Consider the following 19,055-nt stretch of genomic DNA (forward strand, 5'->3'; position numbering starts at 1 on the left):
TTTGGAATAGTCCTACAATTTCATTCTAACACATAAAGTATCTTACCTGACCAGACTCAGATAATTCTCTTCGTAGCTTTAATTTCATTAAAGCAGATAAGGCCTGTCTAGTGCTGCTATAACAGAAATACCACAAGTAGGTGGCTTTAACAAAGAGAAATTTACTCTCTCACAGTCTAGGAGGTTAGACGTCTGAATTCAGGCTTCCAGCTCCAGGGGAAGAATTTCTCTCTCTGTTGGCTCTGGGGAGAAGCTCCATGTCATCAATCTTCCCCTGGTCAAGCTGCTTTTCAGTCTAGGGACCCCAGGTCCAAAGGATACAGAATTCTTCTGGCTCTTATTTCTTGGTTTTCTGAGGTCCCTCTGTCTCTCTGCTCCCTTCTCTCTTTTATATCTCAAAAGAGATTGACTTAAAATACAACCTAATCTTGTAGATTGAGTTATGCCTCATTAGCATAACTGCCTCTAATCCTGCCTCATTAACATCATAGAGGTAGGATTCACAGCACATAGGAAAATCACTTCAGATGACAAAATGGTGGACAATCACGCAATACTGGAAATCATGGCCTAGCCAAGTTGATCCATATTTTTGGGGGACACAACTCAATCCATGACAGGGCCTAAGTGAACATCTCAGTAATTAGTCAGTGATACATTGAAAAAGGAAAGGCCATCTCAAAATACTTGAGGGTCTGGAACAAAACTTCTAATCAGATATTCAGAAGTTGTATTATCTCACAACAAACCTTTATTACAGGGAAGTAATGGGACCCTTCCAGGGAACGAAAATCATCAGGAGAGTGGAAGGTCACAAACTTTGGACTCTATTTTTTCCCATGAGAATCCATTAGCCACGGAGCACTGGATAGCCATGAAGGACAGAGTAAAAGTCCCAAACACTAGTTCCAAAAAGTAGTCTTTATATACTTATCATAGCCGAGGGTCACGCATTTAACTCTTAGAGATAAGTAATGTTAAATTACACAGACACAGACCTAATTAACTGTTCAAACAGGAGTCAAACTACAAACCAATTCCTGATCTTTCATTTTTGATTATTGCCAAGGAATGCACTAACCCTTGCTGTGATGCAGACAAATGTGTGCTGAAGCCAGGATTTACTTGTGCCGAAGGAGAATGCTGTGAATCTTGTCAGGTAAGATCCTTTTTCTAGGACAGCGTTTTTCTGTTTATTAAGTGTACACAGGATGAAAGAGCTCTCTGACCACTGAACACTTTACCACTGACCCCAGAATGTATTAGGCTTGCTAATACCTGATGGAGCCTCTTCTGAGATGTTCTGACTTCTGAGAATTGGGCTGTGCTAGGTTCTGGGGAGTGGAGCAGCTGATGAGCTGTGCTTGGTCTTTTAGGAATGAAGTTACATGATAAGTACCATTCTTGCCCCTTTGTAAATCATTCCCAATCTGTATAACTTCAGACAGGAAGAAAATAGGTATCCCAACAGCAGGGTGCCAGAAGGGAGAGAGATAACATGGGACTAGAATACAACAGAGGCTAGTAGTTAGGAAAATATTCCTAAGGAAGATGACCAGAAGTCTAAATGACTCTGCCCAAAGAGTTATCAACTCTTCTTTCACCCCACTAGATTGTGAATTCATAATGAAATAGAGGCATATCCTATTCATCTTTAAATCTCTCCAGAAACTGACACAATTAGATGTGTATTGAATGGCTGAATCAGAGACTATCTACATGCAGTTCTCTGCAGCAATGAGAGCCAGAATATTTTTCCAGTTCATTTGGAGAGATCTGATTTCTTAGGGATGGAAATTCCATATTATATACAGAGGTTCCTAGTTGCATGTGGCTGGATGTGTACAGGGAAAATGTGGGAGCAGGATGTACTGGAGCAAGGAATGAAGAAAAGAGAAGATAAATGAGAACACTTGTCCATTTCTCCATTGTATGTCTGTTTCAGCTCTGGCCAAGGTTTGTCTAATACCAAATTTCAAAAACCCTCCTTTACCATACCCAAAATTACATTCAAGCCAAGGTATTTAATAATAATAATAATAATAAGTGGAATGGAGAAGGAGCTGATGAGCCATCCTTAGAGACTTTTTTAGATAAATTAAATGGGTCAACCTTCTGCCCACCTACTGAACCTTTCCTACATAAATGTGTCCCAGCTTCAGTGTCATTGTTTTTTCTCAACAGGTGAAAGTAACAGGGTCCATGTGCAGACCAGCAAAAGATGAATGTGATTTTCCTGAAGTATGTACTGGCCACTCCCCTAGGTGTCCTAGGGACAAGTTCCAAGTAAATGGATTCCCATGCAAGAATGCAGAAGGCTACTGCTTCATGGGGAAATGTCCTACACGGGATGATCAGTGCTCTGAATTGTTCGATGATGGTGAGAGGCAACAACAGTGCATGATGGATAAAGAAAATAGCCTTTATTTCTCTGCTATTGTCCTACAGGAATTTGGGACAAGCTTGGAGATAATGCTATTTGTGGCATTCTTCCAAGATATTACGTAGCATCTCTCTGGTTGTGGGTTTCATAACCTTGATCTTCCCTCTAATATTAACTGATTAGCTCACAATGTGGGCTAAGGTGTATTTGTTACTTTTTCATGTTTGTGTTCCTTACTAAAAGGTCCCCCTGAAGCAAGAGGGTAGCTCTTTATTCCATTTATTCTGTTCTGGTTTAGCACCACTGAAAGGTTAATCACATTAGAAAACTAAGGTTGTTCATGATTCATGATACTCATGCTTTCATTCTTTTATGTTTATCACACCGTTTTGGAGCCCAGAGGCAAAAGGGAGTCATGATATCTGCTACAACATGAATAAAAAAGGAAATAAATTTGGATACTGCAAAACAGTGGAAAACAATTTTGTTGCCTGCAAGGAGAGGTAAGTGATTGGTGAAGGAAAGCAAGTGCTCTCAAATAGTGTTTGCAAAATCAGACTAGCTCCTCATCTGACAGCTGCTAACATCTTTTTACTGAGATGAGGAAGAAAGTACAGCAGGGAGGACGAGAGCACGCATCCCTAACAGGACTAACTGGCATTTGTATACTGTATTTATTAGCTGCAAGTCCTGAAATACAAGGAGGAAAGACGAGGAACATTTAAGATGCTTAGGAAAGAAAGGGAGAAAAGGAATGCTACAATAAGAAGGAAAAGGAACAGAAGAGAGGAAGCAAAAAATAAGTGGAAAACAGGAGAAGAAGAGGAAATGAAAGAGTTGAAGTGAGAAAAAGAAAGGTAAAAATTGAAATCGGAGGATAGAGGGAGAGAATCAGAAGTTACAGGCTGAATTAGGAAAGCATGAGCGGAGCCATACTTATATGTCTGTTACTGACATTCTGCAAGTCTTTTTATGTGCCATAAAGCAGGATTTGGAGTGAAAATGACAAAAATGCCAAAAAGTGCTGTGTTCAAGTATAAGTCATGCAAACTATGCAAAAATGGGCAGACACTTAACTTCTCCTTCTTTCCATTGATGCCTAATCTGTAAAATGGTGGATATAATAATAGCAACCTCAGAGGTTTGTTGTGAGAATCAACTGATGTGCTCTATGCAAAAAGAATAATAAGGAAATCTTAGTGGCATGACTAAAGTTATGCTAATTCACATTATTAATAATAAGTATTCTTCTGTAAACTTGAGCTAATACTGATTTGTAAGAATCACTGAGAAATCAAAAAGAAACATAAATAGTTTTTTACTTTACCTACTCATCTCAGTTCCCAAGGTCAGGACTTTGACAGTCCAACTGTTTACCTGCCTCTCCTGACCCCTCTTCAACCTGCTAACAAGCCTAGGTCTAAAGAAGTGAACAGGCCATTTCACTGTCAGCATAGCCTCTAAAGATCTACTTCTGGCCCAAGTCTGAGAATACACTCACTTTCCTTCAGAGATGTCAAATGTGGAAAGATATACTGTGCCGGAGGACAGCGGTCACCTTCCTTGGGAGAAGACGAGATCTACCACCTTCAGGCTCCAAAGAAGAATGCAACCATACAATGCAGAGCCTTTTTTTGGTACCATAATTCTGAAGATGTCGGCCTGGTTGCTTCTGGAACAAAGTGTGGAGATGGAATGGTAAGATGAAAAGTCTATTGTTTTATTAAAACTTCTTACTTCAGCCCATTAAAAGAAAATCATTGTCCCTGTAATGGGCTCTAGAAGGGCCTATATATTAGAAAACAAGAAAGAAATTGGCATTTTTTTTTATTGAACAGAGTAACAATTGTGCTATAATAAATATTCATTGTGCCTAATCTTTGTTATACCAAATGATGTTTAATTGCTGTAAATGCACTTAATTAGTAGCTTAAACAAGACATCTAATGAAATTATAGACATAATTTTTTTCCAGGTAATGCAACTCTGCATAGTCATATACTCCTCATTTTTTACTAATTTGACCATATTTAATGGGCATGGTCTATGGTGCTGGCAACTGTGCTGTGGGCGGAGGAGGTAGAGAAGAGTCCACTCAAGAATTTGGTAGGTTAAATTAAATAGATCATTACAGTTTAACAGAAGTGCTTTCATAGTGGTCTGATCAATGCGTATTTGGAGTCCAGAGGAACAAGTGACTAACTTTGCTTATAGAACATGGAATAGCGTCTTAAATCAGGCAACGTTTCAGCTTTACTTGATGAACCATATTTTTGCACAAAAATAAAACAAGGTAAGACTTTTTGTAAAGAAACACCCACACCATATGCAAAGGTAAAACGTGTATTACATATTAAGATAAATGTGACAATTTTGGTCTGACTGAGGCTTCAGGTTGAAATGGTAAGGGATAAGGTTGAACACGTAGAATAAGGCCATATTGAAAAGGGTTTATAATGCCAAGATGACAACTTTAGAATGTATACTGTAAACAACATCAAGATTTATAAACAGAAGAATATATGAACAGTAAGATGGAAGGAATACACAGTCACTGTACCAAAAAGAATTGGTCAATGTACAACCATCTCAGGAGCTAGCATATGATCATGAACCGATGGTATTGAAGGAAGAAGTCCAAGCAGCACTGGAGAGGAATTGACAGAATACCGATTGAGATGCTTCAAGAAACTGATGCAATGCTGGAAGTGATCACACATCTATGTCAAGAAATTTGGAAGATAGCTACCTGGCCAACCAACTGGAAGACATCCATATTCGTGCCCAGTCCTAAGAAAGGTGATTCAATGGAATATGGAAATTTTTGAATAATATCATTAATATCACAGGCAAGGAAGATTTTGCTGAAGACATTAAAAAACGCAGCAATACATCGACAGGGAACTGCCAGAAATTCAAGCCGGATTCAGAAGAGGACATGGAACGAGGAATGTCATTGCTGATGTCAGATGGATCTTGGCTGAAAGTAGGGAATTCCAGAAAGCATTTTACCTCTGTTTTATCAACTATGCAAAGGCATTTGACTGTATAGGTCATAACAAATTATGGATAAGATTGCGAAGAATAGGAATTCTAGAAAACTTAATTGTACTCATGAGGAACTTGTACATAAACCAAGAGGCAGTCATTCGGACAGAACAAGGGGATACTGTGTTGTTTAAAATCAGGAAAGGTGTGCGTCAGGGTTGTCTCCTTTCACCGTATTTATTCAATCTGTACACTGAGCAAATAATCCGAGAAACTGTACTATATGAAGAATGTGGCAACAGGATTAGAGGAAGACTCATTAACAACCTGAGATATGCAAATGACACAATCTTGCTTGTTGAAAGTGAAGAGGATTTAAAGCCCTTACTGATGAAGATCAAACACCACAGCCTTCAGTATGGAGTACACCTCAACATAAAGGAAACAAAAATCCTTACAACTGGACCAATAAGCAACATCATGATACACGGGGAAAAGATTGAAGTTGTCAAGGATTTCATTTCATTTGGATCTACAAACAACGCCCATGAAAGCAGCAGTCAAGAAATCAAACAACCCATTGTATTGGGCAAATCTGCTAAAAAGACCTCTTTAAAGTGTTAAAAAGCCAAGATGTCACTTTGAGGACTAAGGTGCGCCTGACCCAAGCCATGGTATTTCAATTGCTTCACACGCATTCAAAAGTGGACAAGAATAGAGAAGATAGAGGAAGAATTGATGCATTTGAATTATGATGTTGGTGAAGAATATTGAACATACCATGGACTGCCAGAAGAATGAACAAATCTGTCTTGGAAGAAGTACAGCCAGAATGCTCCTTAGAAGCAAGGATAGTGAGACTTTGTCTCGCTTACTTTGGACATGTTATTATGTGATCAGTTCCTGGAGAAGGATATCATGCTTGGTAAAGAAGAGGATCAGCAAAAAAGAGGAAGACCCTCAAAGAAATGGACTGACACAGTGGCTGCAACGGGCTCAAACATAGCAACGATTCTGAGGATGGTGCAGGACAGAGCAGTGTTCCTTCTGTTGTGCAATCACCTCAATGGCACCTAACAACAACAACATATATATATTGTGATGTGTGTTGTGTGTGTGTATACAACAAATGTTATTTGAAATTGAATCATTTCTCTTTGTGCTATGTCTTCCCCTTTCTCCTTATGCCACAACTCACAAGCGTGACAGACATGCACTGGCTTTCATATAATGTGATAGAGAAATGAAATGGACAACAAAAATTCAGAATGGGAAAAAAAAAGCAGAATTAGCATTTAGTAATCTAAGGGAAAAATTCATTTCAAGTCTGTATATTAAACTATACATTTTATCATTAAAATTATTACAAAGAATATCAAAATAATGAGAAATCTAAATTTGTGAAAATTCAAGTACATTTAACAATCACAAGCTGTAACATTCAAGGACTTTCAACAAGATAGAATTTATGAGGCATGGGTTTGAAGAAAATACCAAACAATTTTCTCTTCACTTTAGGTAAGGAAAAGCAGCGTGAACTACAAAGTAGAAGCATGTGTTTCCCTTTACAGATTCCCACAAAGAGTGGCAGGGACTAATGGGAGAGCAACTCTTCAGGAACAAATCCTGACCTTATCTGTACATTGTGACCATGTACCAGTGAGTGGGGTGCCTGTTCCTTTAAGAAAAGGCTTTATAAAGAAATGTACCAACCACAGTGACAACAGTGCTTTGGCAAATTCCTAATGAAGGCCTTCGTGCATAGCAAATGCCAGTATATTTGGACACCTCAAAGATACTACTTAAAGAATTTTTCTTTTCATTTCTGCATTGAAATACTATTTGTAGACATGTTGAACTTAAAATGCTTAAAAAGCATTCTAGTTTCTCTAAGAATTTATTCTTTCTGGGTAAATGTTAATTTGGCATAGAAAGAGAGGACAAACATATCCCATTGCCCCTTGGTCCCATTTTTCTTGGTTATGCTAAAAAACTAGTTGCAGAGAAAAGAAAAAGAAAAGAGAGAGAATGGAAGAGAAGGGGAGGGTGGGAAAGGCCAGAAGAGTGGAAGAGAGGGGAGGGAAGAAAAGGAGAAGAGAGAAGAGCAGGGGAGGGAGGAATGAAGGGAGGAAGTTGACTAGATAGTTCTTTTGTTCATTTGGTCATGGCGCAGAAGAGTTGCTGCAAAACTGCCTCTGGAGGTATCTCTTTATTAAACATAAAAAAAATGGCAATATGAAAATAAGACACATCTTAATATACTCTTTTAGATAAACCTGAAAGACTTGAAGAGAGATCCATGTAAGTTTTAAAGCAATCTGCCTCCATGCTCAGTTATGTATATAGAAAATCCATTCTATAAGGGAAAACAAAGAGGAACATCAGCAACAGATATAAAAGAATTCAATAGTGTTAAAAAAGACCAATCTGAGAAATCATAGATAGCCCCCTATGAAACACATATACATTAAAAAAGGGGAAAACCCTTTAGAAAAAGTCAGATGAATATTATGAATAGGATTTAAAAGGATATTAAATCTATAAACATGGAATATTTTAAGATCAAGAAGCATTGCCTTTAAATTACAAAATAAATCATGATTGTTGATGTATAGGTAATGGGGGCAGTAAACCATAGAGTAGATGCTAAAAAAAATTAGTAATTAGAAGCTAAGCTTCATAATGCCTAAGAATAAGATCAAGGAATAAAAAAATAGAAGAAAATAAATAAAAGCATAAAAAACAGTTCTAAGAAACCTAGTATAGATTTGATAGGAATTCTAGATAAAGAGAACAGAGTAGAAGGAAAGTAAAAACTAATTAATAAAAAATGTCCCCGAAGTGAAGAATGCATGAAATAAAAACCTTACTTAGTACCAGGAAAAATTCAGAGACTGCGATGAGCTCTTAGCCTTGCCCTCATGCCATGATTGTCAACAAATTTTTTAAAAGTTCTATAAGCTTAAAGGAAGGTAAAAGATTTTTTTCTACAGAAAAAAAAGATTTCCTATAGAAAAAAATTATTAGATTGTCATCATACTTCTCTGCAACAAGAAATGGTAGAAGATAATGCAACAACAGCTATAGAGTTTTGCAAAACATAAATATTGGGACCACATAGGCAGCTAAGTTATTACTCAGATAATAAAGCAGTAGGATGACACTCAGACAATTTAGGATTAAGAAATTATACAGTAATGTATGTTGTTGTTGTTAAGTGCCATTGAGTCGATTTTGACTCATACCGACTCCATGTGACAGTGTAGAATTGCCCCATAGGGTTTTCTAGAACGGAAGCAGATCGCCAGGTCTTTCTCCCATGGAGCTGCTGAGTGGGTTCTTACTGCCAACCTTTGGTTAGCTGGTGAGTGCTTAACCATTGCACCACCAGGGATCCGACAGTAATGTATAGACTGCATATATTTTCTGAAAAGAAAAATAGTCAAGGAAGTTATCCAGTCATCTGAGAAATATTTAAATTAAGAACTTACGTTGCTGGCAAAGAAGTGGTGGTGAGCAAGAAGATTTGTAAAATGTTTCAGTAAATTCTAGATATCTGTGGTTAATAGGTTTATGATGCAAATGTTAAAAATATCTTGAATAAAGAATTACATTATCACAAATAAAAAACTTCAATTTGATCAAACAAAAACTTGAAAGAAGAGGGAAAGAAAAGAAGTAAAAATTGATAGAGTTCTTTTTTATACGAGGAGGAGTCAATGCTGATTTGTTCTTCAAAATGATATAATTAGGTGCGTTCAAAATTTTTAAACTGAAGATAAGGTAAACTAAATCAAGGTTTAAAAACTTGAATATACAGCTTTCAAATTTTAAAACAAATAATTGTAGAATAAAAGTGACATAAAAGGTAACCTAAAATGTCCAATGTTAGAAATCATATGACATGAGTAGGTTAAACATATCACTTATTACAAGAAATATGAATGGATTAAAATCTTCATATTTAAAGTTTTTTGAAAGTCTTTGAATTGATGCCAAAGAAGACTGTGCAGATATGTGCTCTTTGTAAAAGAACTAGCTAAAAATAAAAAATAACAGTCAAATAAGTGGTCAAAGATAAACCAAGCAAAACCCCAAAACAACAATACTTTGGTGATAAAATTTATCAAAAAAACAAAAACTGAAAACAAAAGTTATTAAACATAAAGAAAAAGATTAATTCATATACCCAACAATCATTTGTGTATAACAAACATAGATTCTTATATCAAATCAAAAGGAAAACTTGATATAAATAGTAGAAGTATTTGTTGGAATTACAATTGTAGAATCACTGAGAAATTAACATTCAAAGGAATAATAAGGGCACAAATCCATTGCCTTCAGTCAATTCTGACTCATGGCAACCCCACATGTTACAGAGTAGAACTGCTCCATAAGATTTTCTTTGCTGTGATCGTCCTGGAATCAGATTGCCAGGCCTTTCTTCTGAAGAACCACTGGGTGGGTTTGAAACACCAAACTTTAGTCCAGTACAAAACGTTTGTCCATCCAGGGACCATAATAAGGGTGTACATATTTGAATAATTAGTAAGTTTGTATGTAACAATTTTTTTGATGTACATTCTTTTAAAATATTGATCACACATTTATAGGATTTCTTCTTCCATGGAAGACTGTACATGTGGAATTTTATAATAGAAAAAAGCACATAAATTGTAAGACCAAGGCATTCTAATTCATATTGGTTACTTCATTTCTAGGTGTGCAACAATGGTGAATGTGTCAACATCAAAAGGGTCTACAGTTCAACCAATTGCTCCTTCCAGTGCAATGAAAATTCTGTAAGATTTAACAGCTTTTTAAAAGTAATGCCTTACCAATGATTTATTTACATAGGACTTCATTCCTGAGCCTGTGTGTGTATATATGTATATATGAACATATGTGTGTATTTATGTACATTATTTTTTAATCAAGTCTATATAGAAATCCATGTTTTTCTATATGCCATTATTAAAATTGATCCAAATTGTCAAATCAGGTATTACACATAGATATTGACAGTATTTAAAATACATATTTTGTTATAAAATTACACTGGTAATATAGAAACTCAGCAACTTACGTACTTATGTATGATGTTTAAACCTAAAAGTTGGTTCTATCATAAATCACTTATAGATAAATTACAGCAATGTCAACCTTAGCCTAAAGCTTTTGAGAATAACAACAAAAATTATGATTTTTTCCTTACTCAATTAACACTCTTCAATACTATCCATTACTAGCAGTTTGAGCTTATGGATACTATCTTTGGTAAACCTGATTAATCTGTAATACTTATATACAACTGTGTATGTATCAGCACTGTTTCAAGTGCTATACATATATGTTAAATTTTAAAAATCTTCATAACAACCTTAAGAGGTAAGCAGTATTTCCATTCCCACTTCAACAGATGGAAAAACAAAGGCACACAGGTGTTGTGCAATTTGTGAGTGAAGCAGGCATTTAAATCCAGAAAGTCTATCTCCAAGGTCTGCACACTTAACTGTTATGCAATGCTGCTCTTTGATGAACTAAACCTGTGTCACCATCCTTTTCCCACTCCAGTATAATTCCATTATCATTAAGCCTAGTTTAAGTCTTACGATATGTCTAACTCTAGCAGGGGCCATTTATTTAAGGATATTGATGCTTTCTGGATAAATCATATTAGGTTTTTAATCTGTCTTTGAATTAATCAGAATCATTTCACTTTCTTAAGGAACTTCTTCAAAGGTGGTTACTTCTTGCATTTTGTTTGCTTATTTTTGTGCAACATTGATTTTTGCGCAACATTGATTTTTGCATTCAGTTTGGTTAATTACTCAATAAAAAGTTTGTGTGAACTGGAGTCTGTATGTGTGTGTGTTTGATGTAGAACTAGCACTAAGCTAAATGAGATGCAAAATTTAGATCATGTCAATCATTTGATAAAATTATTTGATTGATTACTCTTCCAGGTGGATGGTCAGGAAGTGGAATGCCTGTGTGAAGAACAGGGATCTCTAGACTGGGAAGAAACCTTAAACATTACGAGTGAGCATCCTGGGATGTTAATAATAGTGTGTGCATGTGTGTATGAAAAGCCTTTCCAGAAACCTTTTGTCTTATTTTCCAAGTCTGTTAAATCTTTGGTATTGTGTATATATGTATGGTCTTTTTGTTACTTTGCATATTTTGATGTCCAAATTAGAATTTACTACAGTCGTCTTTTAGAATCGGTGTATCTTCTTCTGGCTAAATTTAGCTTAATTCTTCTAAGAACCCACAGCAAATCAAGGCCTTTTCTGCATTCAGTGAATAACAGACAACCGAAACTTTTCCCACTGATTGTGGCTCCCTTAAATATAGTAGAACCCTGGGTGGAGTATCAATTGCTAAAGCAGGTAGTAATTTATATAATGTTTTGGCTTTAATCTGGGGGGAAATTAAAGTCCTTGAGGAAAGGAGAAGCAGGATCATAACAGTTTAGTTAAAAATGGATCATGTTAATATTTCACTCTCCTAAAGTTGACACTCCGACTGAAGCTCCTATTTTTAAATGTTGCAGATATCGCCATCCTGGTCGTGGTGCTCATGCTAATTTTTGTCGGTGTTGGGGTTGTCATATTATTAATTCGTCACCAAAGGTGTATTAATTTGAAGCAAAATCAGAGGTAAATCTGCACTTTCTATGTGTTGAAGAGAAGCATTACTGGGAATCTATAAGCTTGTGGCCCTGAAGGATACTTGATGTGGGAAAAATATAAGGCTTTAGTTATGACCAGGTAACAACTATTTATATATTTTGTCTCATCCAAATGCATATCCCAGTGGTTTCTAAACCTTTCTCCAGCTTAGAATCATTTGGGGACCTTTAAAAAATACTGATGCCAGTTCCCATACCTAGACATCGTGATTTAATTGCTATAGGTTGTAACCTAGGCATCAGTATTTTTAAATATGTCTCGATTGTTTAATATTAACCCCTGGTTTGTCCCATAGCTGGTGTCAACATTTAACTTCCTTCCTGACAGCCCACCTGGAGACACACTGGGAGTAGAGAATAAAGGATACTTTGGTGATGAGCCGCAGACAAGGAATGAGCCAGTCTTACCAGATATTCATCCACTACAAGTAAGAAACTTTCATCTGTAATAGTAAATTAATCAGTAAAAAAGTAATTGCACATGTATTTAATGTGGAACTAACACTAAGCCAAGTGGAAGATGCGGAAGAATAATTGAGCATGGTTCCACGCAAATGGAGTTTTTCATTCCAAATGCGGGGAAGGGGAGGAGGGCAGGTCCGTAGCATGAAACACGAAGCAAGACAGTATTTCACTCATAGTAGGAGACATTGACTAAATATGATAGTAATTTTTTTCCTTTTTTTTTATGTTTTATTGTACTTCAAGTGAAGGCTTTCAGAACAAATAGTTTCTCATGAAATGGTAGTACACATATTGTTTTATGACATTGGCTAACAACCCCACAACATGTCAACCCTCTCCCTTCTCGACTTTTTTTTTTTTGGTGAAAATAGACATAGCCAAAGATACACCATTTCAAAAATTTCTACATGCACAGTTCAGTGACATCAACTATGCTCTTCCAATTGTGCTGCTATTCTCACTTTAGATGAAGGCTTACAGAACAAAATAGTTTCTCATTTAACAATTAGTACACATGTTGCCCTATGACAATGGTTAACAACCTCACAACATATCAACACTATCCTTACTCATGATAGTAATTTTTACTTTATTGGAAAATTTTATGAACATAGACCATATTCTGGGCCATAAAACAAGTAAATCAATGTAAAAGAATGCAAGTCATGTGAAATATCTTTTCTAGCTATAATGAAATATATTAGAAACCAGTAACAAGAAGATATTGGGAAAATCTCCAATTATGAATTAGAAAGAAAATACAAAAGAACCCATAGATTAGAGAAAAAAAGAAAGGGAAATTAGAAAGCATTTTGAACTGAATGAAAATGAAACAACATAACAAAATTTGTGGGATGAAGCTAAAGCAGTAACTAGAGAAAAATTTGTAGCACTAAATGCTTAAGTTAGAGAAGAAATCATTGACCTCAGCTTTCAGAAACTAGGAATAGAAAAGAAAATAAAACTCAATGTAAACAGAGGTTAAGAAAAATAAATATCAGAGTGATAACAATGAAATAGGAAACAAAAACAATAGAGAAAATCAATTAAAAGAAAAGCTGATTTTTTTTTGAGATGAGCAGTACAACAAACTTCTATATTGACTGCTGTCTTATTTATCTAATGCTGTTATAACAGAAATACCACAAGTGGATAGCTTTAACAAACAGATTTATTTTCTCACATTTTAGGCGGCTACAAGTCTGAATTTAGGCAGCCAGCTCTAGGGGAATGTTTTCTCTCTGTGTTGGCTCTGGAGGAATGTCGTTGTCTTTTTGAGCTTCTGCTGGGCAATCCTCATGTGGCTTGGCGTCTCTCTTCCTCCATCTCTACTTCGTTTGCTTGCTTGTTTAATCTCTTCTATGTCTCAGAAGAGACTGATTCAAGATACACCCTAATCCTGCCTAATTAACATAATAAACATAACGTAATCCTCATTGACATAACCTAGTCCTGCCTCATTAACATAACAAACACAACCCATTCACAAATGGGATTATAATCACAGGCAGAGGTTAGGATTCATGACACATATTTTCGAGGGACACAATTCAGTCCATAACAACTGTTCAGAAATAGCAAGCATCAACACAGATTATCAATATCACAAAGCAGAAAGGTGCCATCACTAGAGACTCTACAAGTATTAAATTGATAATTAGAGAATCTTTTGAAAAACATATTTCAATAAAATTGACAGTGTAGATGAAATGGAACTATTTTTGAAAGATACAAATTACCTAAGCTTAGTCATGAAGATACAGACAGTCTGAATAGCCCTACATCTATTAAATATATTGAATTACTAGCAAAAAGTCCTTTCCACAAAGAAAACTCTAGGTCGATATGACCTCACTGGTGAATGCTACCAACATTTGAAGAAATAGTATCAATTCTACATAAACTCTTCCAGAAAACGGAAGAGAAGGGGGAGTTCCCAACTCATCTCATAAGGCCAGTATTTCTCTGATACCTACCTAGACAAAGTCATTACAAGAAAGGAACTCTACTGACCAATGCCTCTAAAGAACACAAGTGCATAAATTATTAATCTTTAGCCGGTTGAATCCAACAACATACAAAAGGATAATACATAATGATCAAGTGGGGTTTATCCCAGGAATGTAAGGTAAATTTAACTTCTAAAAATCAGCCAAACCAATTCACCATATTATCAGACTAAAAGAGTACAATCATATGATCATCTCCATAGCTGCAGGAAAAAAGCTTGAGAAAAATCTAATAACTATTCTTGATAAAACGCATCTAACTAGCAATATAATTAGGATTTTTTGGTGGGTGGTGGTGTTCTGGTTATACAGTTTCATAGGTTTTGAATGCTATGCCCCAGTTGTATATGTTTCATAAGTCCTGTGTTTTTTACTGCATGATATTGGCAAGCATGTCGCCACCTCCCTCCAGGTACATATACATGACTTTATAGCAGCAATGCCTCCACTGAACTGCACTGGGGTAATTAGGGATGAGTAGTTAATATATCTTTCTCTACTGGTGGTCTATTATAATTTTTATCCATTTATACTCTTTATTATGCCAGTGGTGATCCCCAGATCGTAAAAACAACTATTGTCCACTCAAATGGATAGGAAATATGGTATAGATAAAGATTTAAGTTCATGCTGAGATTTTCTGGTATGAAACCACATGATGCTACTATCAACCTTGTACGTTTGCTCTGAGGTTTAAATGAAAATGTGTATGAAAATGTACTTAGCACAGAGTTTGGTATTATTTAGCACTTAATATGTGTTCATTATCAGGAGCCCTGGTTGCATAGTGGTTAAGAGCTCAGCTGCTAACCAAAAAGTTGGCAGTTCAAATCCACTAGCTGCTCCTTGGAAACACTATGGGGGCAGTTCTACTCTGTCCTATAGTGTTGCTATGAGTTGGAATTGATTTTTCTTTTTCTTCTTAATATGTTAATTATCTACTATGTCTTATATGCCATTGCAGTTTCTTTCTTAATTCTGTTTTACTTAAATTAATGTGCAAAGCAAGTGCACTCCCAGAGAAAGGAGTCAGGTGAGGGTGCCTGAGCATGAGATCAATGATCAGTAGTCACAGAAGCCAACCACAGGTTCACATAGAGCCTGGGGCAAATATGTTACATACATGCTCCCTTAAGGGCTTTTGATGGAGACCCTGGGTGGCACAAAGTCTTGACTACTAGTCCAAAGGTTGGTAGTTTGAACTCACCCAGAAGTGCCTCAGATGACAGGCCTAGTGATCTGGTTCCAAAAGCTCACAACATTGACAATCCTATGGAGCAGTTCAACTTTGCACACATGAGTCAAAATCAACTCGAAGAACACTAACAACAACAAGGGCTTTTGACTTTTTGGTTAAATGATGTATGTCTAGCACCATTTGTTGAATATATAAATAAGTTTAACTCACTACTAATGGTGCATACACTCTGACAAACTATACACACAGACTGTCATAGGAGAGTTTTGGGCCCTCAAAACTCATGTTTAAACTATTTGTATTATTTTTAATGAAATTATATAATTAATAAAGATTTATTTGCTTGTTTAACAGTTTAGATATACATAAAAACTATCAGGTCATCAGCAAAACTGTGGTTTAGAGAAGGTCTACTCTGGTGTCCTCTCCCTGTTTCATTAATGGTACTTTTTTGCTTCTGGCAGGTCTTGTCTCCACTGCCTCTTGCTTTATAGTTGTATTAATGTCTGCTGTGGAGTTAACTGAGTCCCTGGGTGGTGCAAACAGTTAACACACTCAGTTGCTGACCAAAAGGTTGGAGGTTCAAGTCTACCCAGAGGTGCCTCACAGGAAAGACCTGGCGATCTCCTTCTGAAAAATCAGTCACTGAAAATGCTATGGAGCACAGTTCTATTCTGCCACACATGGGGTCGCCATGAGTCAGAGTCAACTTGACAGGAACTAGTGATGGTGTGAGGTTAACAGAAAGTACTTTGAAGTGTCACCTCAGCCAGGGATATCGGCATTTTAATAGGAAGTTTTGGAGGTCTTCAAAAGCCTGTAAGGTCCAAAGGAATGTAGCTGGTTGTGAAATTTCAGGCATTAAAACAATTATCTGTATTAAGATTTGGAGGCTGACAAACCTGCCTTGTGTTACTCATATCACAACATATAAAGCGGCCCCCTCTCTCCTCCTATGCGTGCTTACTTTATAGATAGGTTCTGAGATAGATGCATCTGTCGGAAGAGAACCTAGGGGAGAATGTTGTTGCCATGTGTTTAAGTATTGGTATCTTTTCTAAGAATATATTCCAGGGGTAGCTGGAAATTTTACCTTATGGGTTTGGGAAATATTTATTCTTGCTTGAATACTAACCACAGGCTAACAAATAGTATCTCTTTTCACTAGCAAAGAACTGCAGAGTCTTTTGAGAGCCTTCCGTCTGGCTTTTCAAGTCCCCACTACATCACAGTGGTATGTTCCCTGTGCCCTTTCTGTCAGCTGTATAGTACTCTGTGTCCATTTCAATAATAACTCCAATGCCATTTAGCCATTAGTTGGTTCCATGAAGAAGGCCAATAATATAACACAGCTCTCTGACTTGAGGCATAGATTTTGATTTCTGGCATAGAGACTTCCTTCTCACTCAGGCTAGGATTGGGGTGAAGGGAGTGAGGGTCAGAGCCTGTCTTTACTTAAAATGTTGGTATTGTTCATTATAAACTCTTGTATATTAATTTTTATTTTTAAAATAATGCATTGACATTTTTTATCTTGATTATGGAGTTTTTTTGGTGCCTCTCCCCCTAAAAATTGCCTCTGAGGTGTGTGCTCACTCCCTCACTCTAATCCTGGCTTGCTTCTCAAGGGTAAAAACACAATGATGGCCGCCAACGAGGCCTTAATCAACCTGAGAGGGCTTTCCACTAGAACACTCAATTAATTGTGGTTGTATCTTCCCTGGATCAATATTTATGAGACAGAAACAAATTAGTATACACACAATATATTAAAGACTGACTAGAAGAAAAAAAAAAGTCATAGGATCACTAGGGGTCAGCCAATCTGCCAAGGTCTCTGTCTCTTCATGCCGGTGTCACAGCCACAGAGTAGAACACTTCTTATTCAGAACAGAGCCCTGAAAGCACCAAGATTCTTAACTTGTGTTTTTAAAATCAGAAATTCTCATTAAATTTTCTTTATTCATGACTAAAAGGGTGTGATCACAGTAGTTTCAGTCCGAGGTTCCGCAGAATCCCCCAGTCACACAAAAGATCTCAGAAAGTGCTACACAGTAGAGGGTGGAGCTGAATGAGCGTATCTTCCCATTCCTCATTCAACCCATGCAGTCCATTGTGAACAATCAGTTCTGCTGGGATTTCAATGAAGATACTATTTGAATAAAAGCTCTGATGAGTAAAAAAATATATGAAACTCTCTTATATTATTGGAAAGATTGGCAAGAAGGTTGGTACAGGGAAAAATGGTTACTTATGAAACTTCACTTAACTGAACTATCCCCCAACTCTATCCCATAGCATTTTTTAAACCATCTTATGTTTTCCACAGAGCAGAAGAGGTGGTGGGTATGTGTGTGCATGAGTGTGTGATACAACATTATTTATTATAGAAACCTGCAAGTAAAGATCCAAGAGGAACCGCAGATCCCAATCCAAGTGCCAAAATGGTAGGTTCCTATGAGAGATGGTACCTTTTTAGGTTCCTATGATAGATACTACCTCCCCCCCACCCACCGAATACTAGCATTCCATTTGTATTCTTTACCCACTCATTGATTGACTGAGGACATTCTCTTTCCTTATCAAATTAATATGATGGGTGAAATTGTTTTCACTGATACCTTAAAATTGCTAACAGATAATTCTGCAGAGCATGTTTTAGCCCAAGAGATTTCAACCTGACCAAAGGAACAAGCTAGAATTCAAGAGTGTCAGAGCCTTGACATATTTAAGAAATTATAACGAAAACAAACTTTTTTCTCAATCTTTTGTTGGCTAGAGTATACACAACTATGGATCCTCTTTAAGTGTTTTAAAGGATATAGTAGTGCTGGAACTCACAGAAAAGGTGTAATTCATAATGGAACTGTTTTCTTCATGATTGCTTTACCAAACTTTTCATTTACTCTATCAATAAATAATTATATCTGAAATATGGTTTCACATTTATATTACCATGTCCATGTTAGAAAATGTATTAAAATAATTGTGATTTTTGTCAAAGACAGACAAAAGGAGCTTGGCTTCATTAGCAGTTTTTTTTCATTCATTCATTCATCCATTCAATTTTGTTGAGTCTACAATGTGCCGGGTACTGGGTTAATATGAAACTTTCCCCAGCAAAGCATTTGTATAAGGAATACTGCACACACTGCCGTGTTGGAGACTGATAAAGAAGGATGTATTCTAATGGTCCGTCCTTCCATTCATGATGATAAACACCCTCCCATCACTGGAACGTGGAGAATAAGAACACTCCTTTGTGCAAGCAAATGGTTGTATGCAGAAAATCAAAATGATTTTCTATCTTTCATG

At 36.5% G+C, this 19,055-nt stretch overlaps 1 protein-coding gene across 1 annotated transcript in view; it reads left to right on the forward strand.

Moving 5' to 3' along the window:
- ADAM7 (ADAM metallopeptidase domain 7) overlaps nucleotides 1–19,055 on the forward strand; it is a 66,885-nt gene that overhangs the window by 47,595 nt on the left and 235 nt on the right. The window contains exons 13-21 of the mRNA XM_004382159.1: nucleotides 1,070–1,159; nucleotides 2,185–2,380; nucleotides 2,784–2,886; nucleotides 3,895–4,081; nucleotides 10,096–10,176; nucleotides 11,341–11,416; nucleotides 11,931–12,036; nucleotides 12,397–12,496; nucleotides 18,131–18,187. Of these exons, the coding sequence (XP_004382216.1) occupies nucleotides 1,070–1,159; nucleotides 2,185–2,380; nucleotides 2,784–2,886; nucleotides 3,895–4,081; nucleotides 10,096–10,176; nucleotides 11,341–11,416; nucleotides 11,931–12,036; nucleotides 12,397–12,496; nucleotides 18,131–18,187 (996 nt within the window). The remainder of the gene's footprint in view (nucleotides 1–1,069; nucleotides 1,160–2,184; nucleotides 2,381–2,783; nucleotides 2,887–3,894; nucleotides 4,082–10,095; nucleotides 10,177–11,340; nucleotides 11,417–11,930; nucleotides 12,037–12,396; nucleotides 12,497–18,130; nucleotides 18,188–19,055) is intronic.

The sequence above is a fragment of the Trichechus manatus genome, unplaced genomic scaffold, assembly GCF_000243295.1.
Source record: "Trichechus manatus latirostris isolate Lorelei unplaced genomic scaffold, TriManLat1.0 scaffold00090, whole genome shotgun sequence".
Classification (NCBI taxonomy): Eukaryota; Metazoa; Chordata; class Mammalia; order Sirenia; family Trichechidae; genus Trichechus; species Trichechus manatus.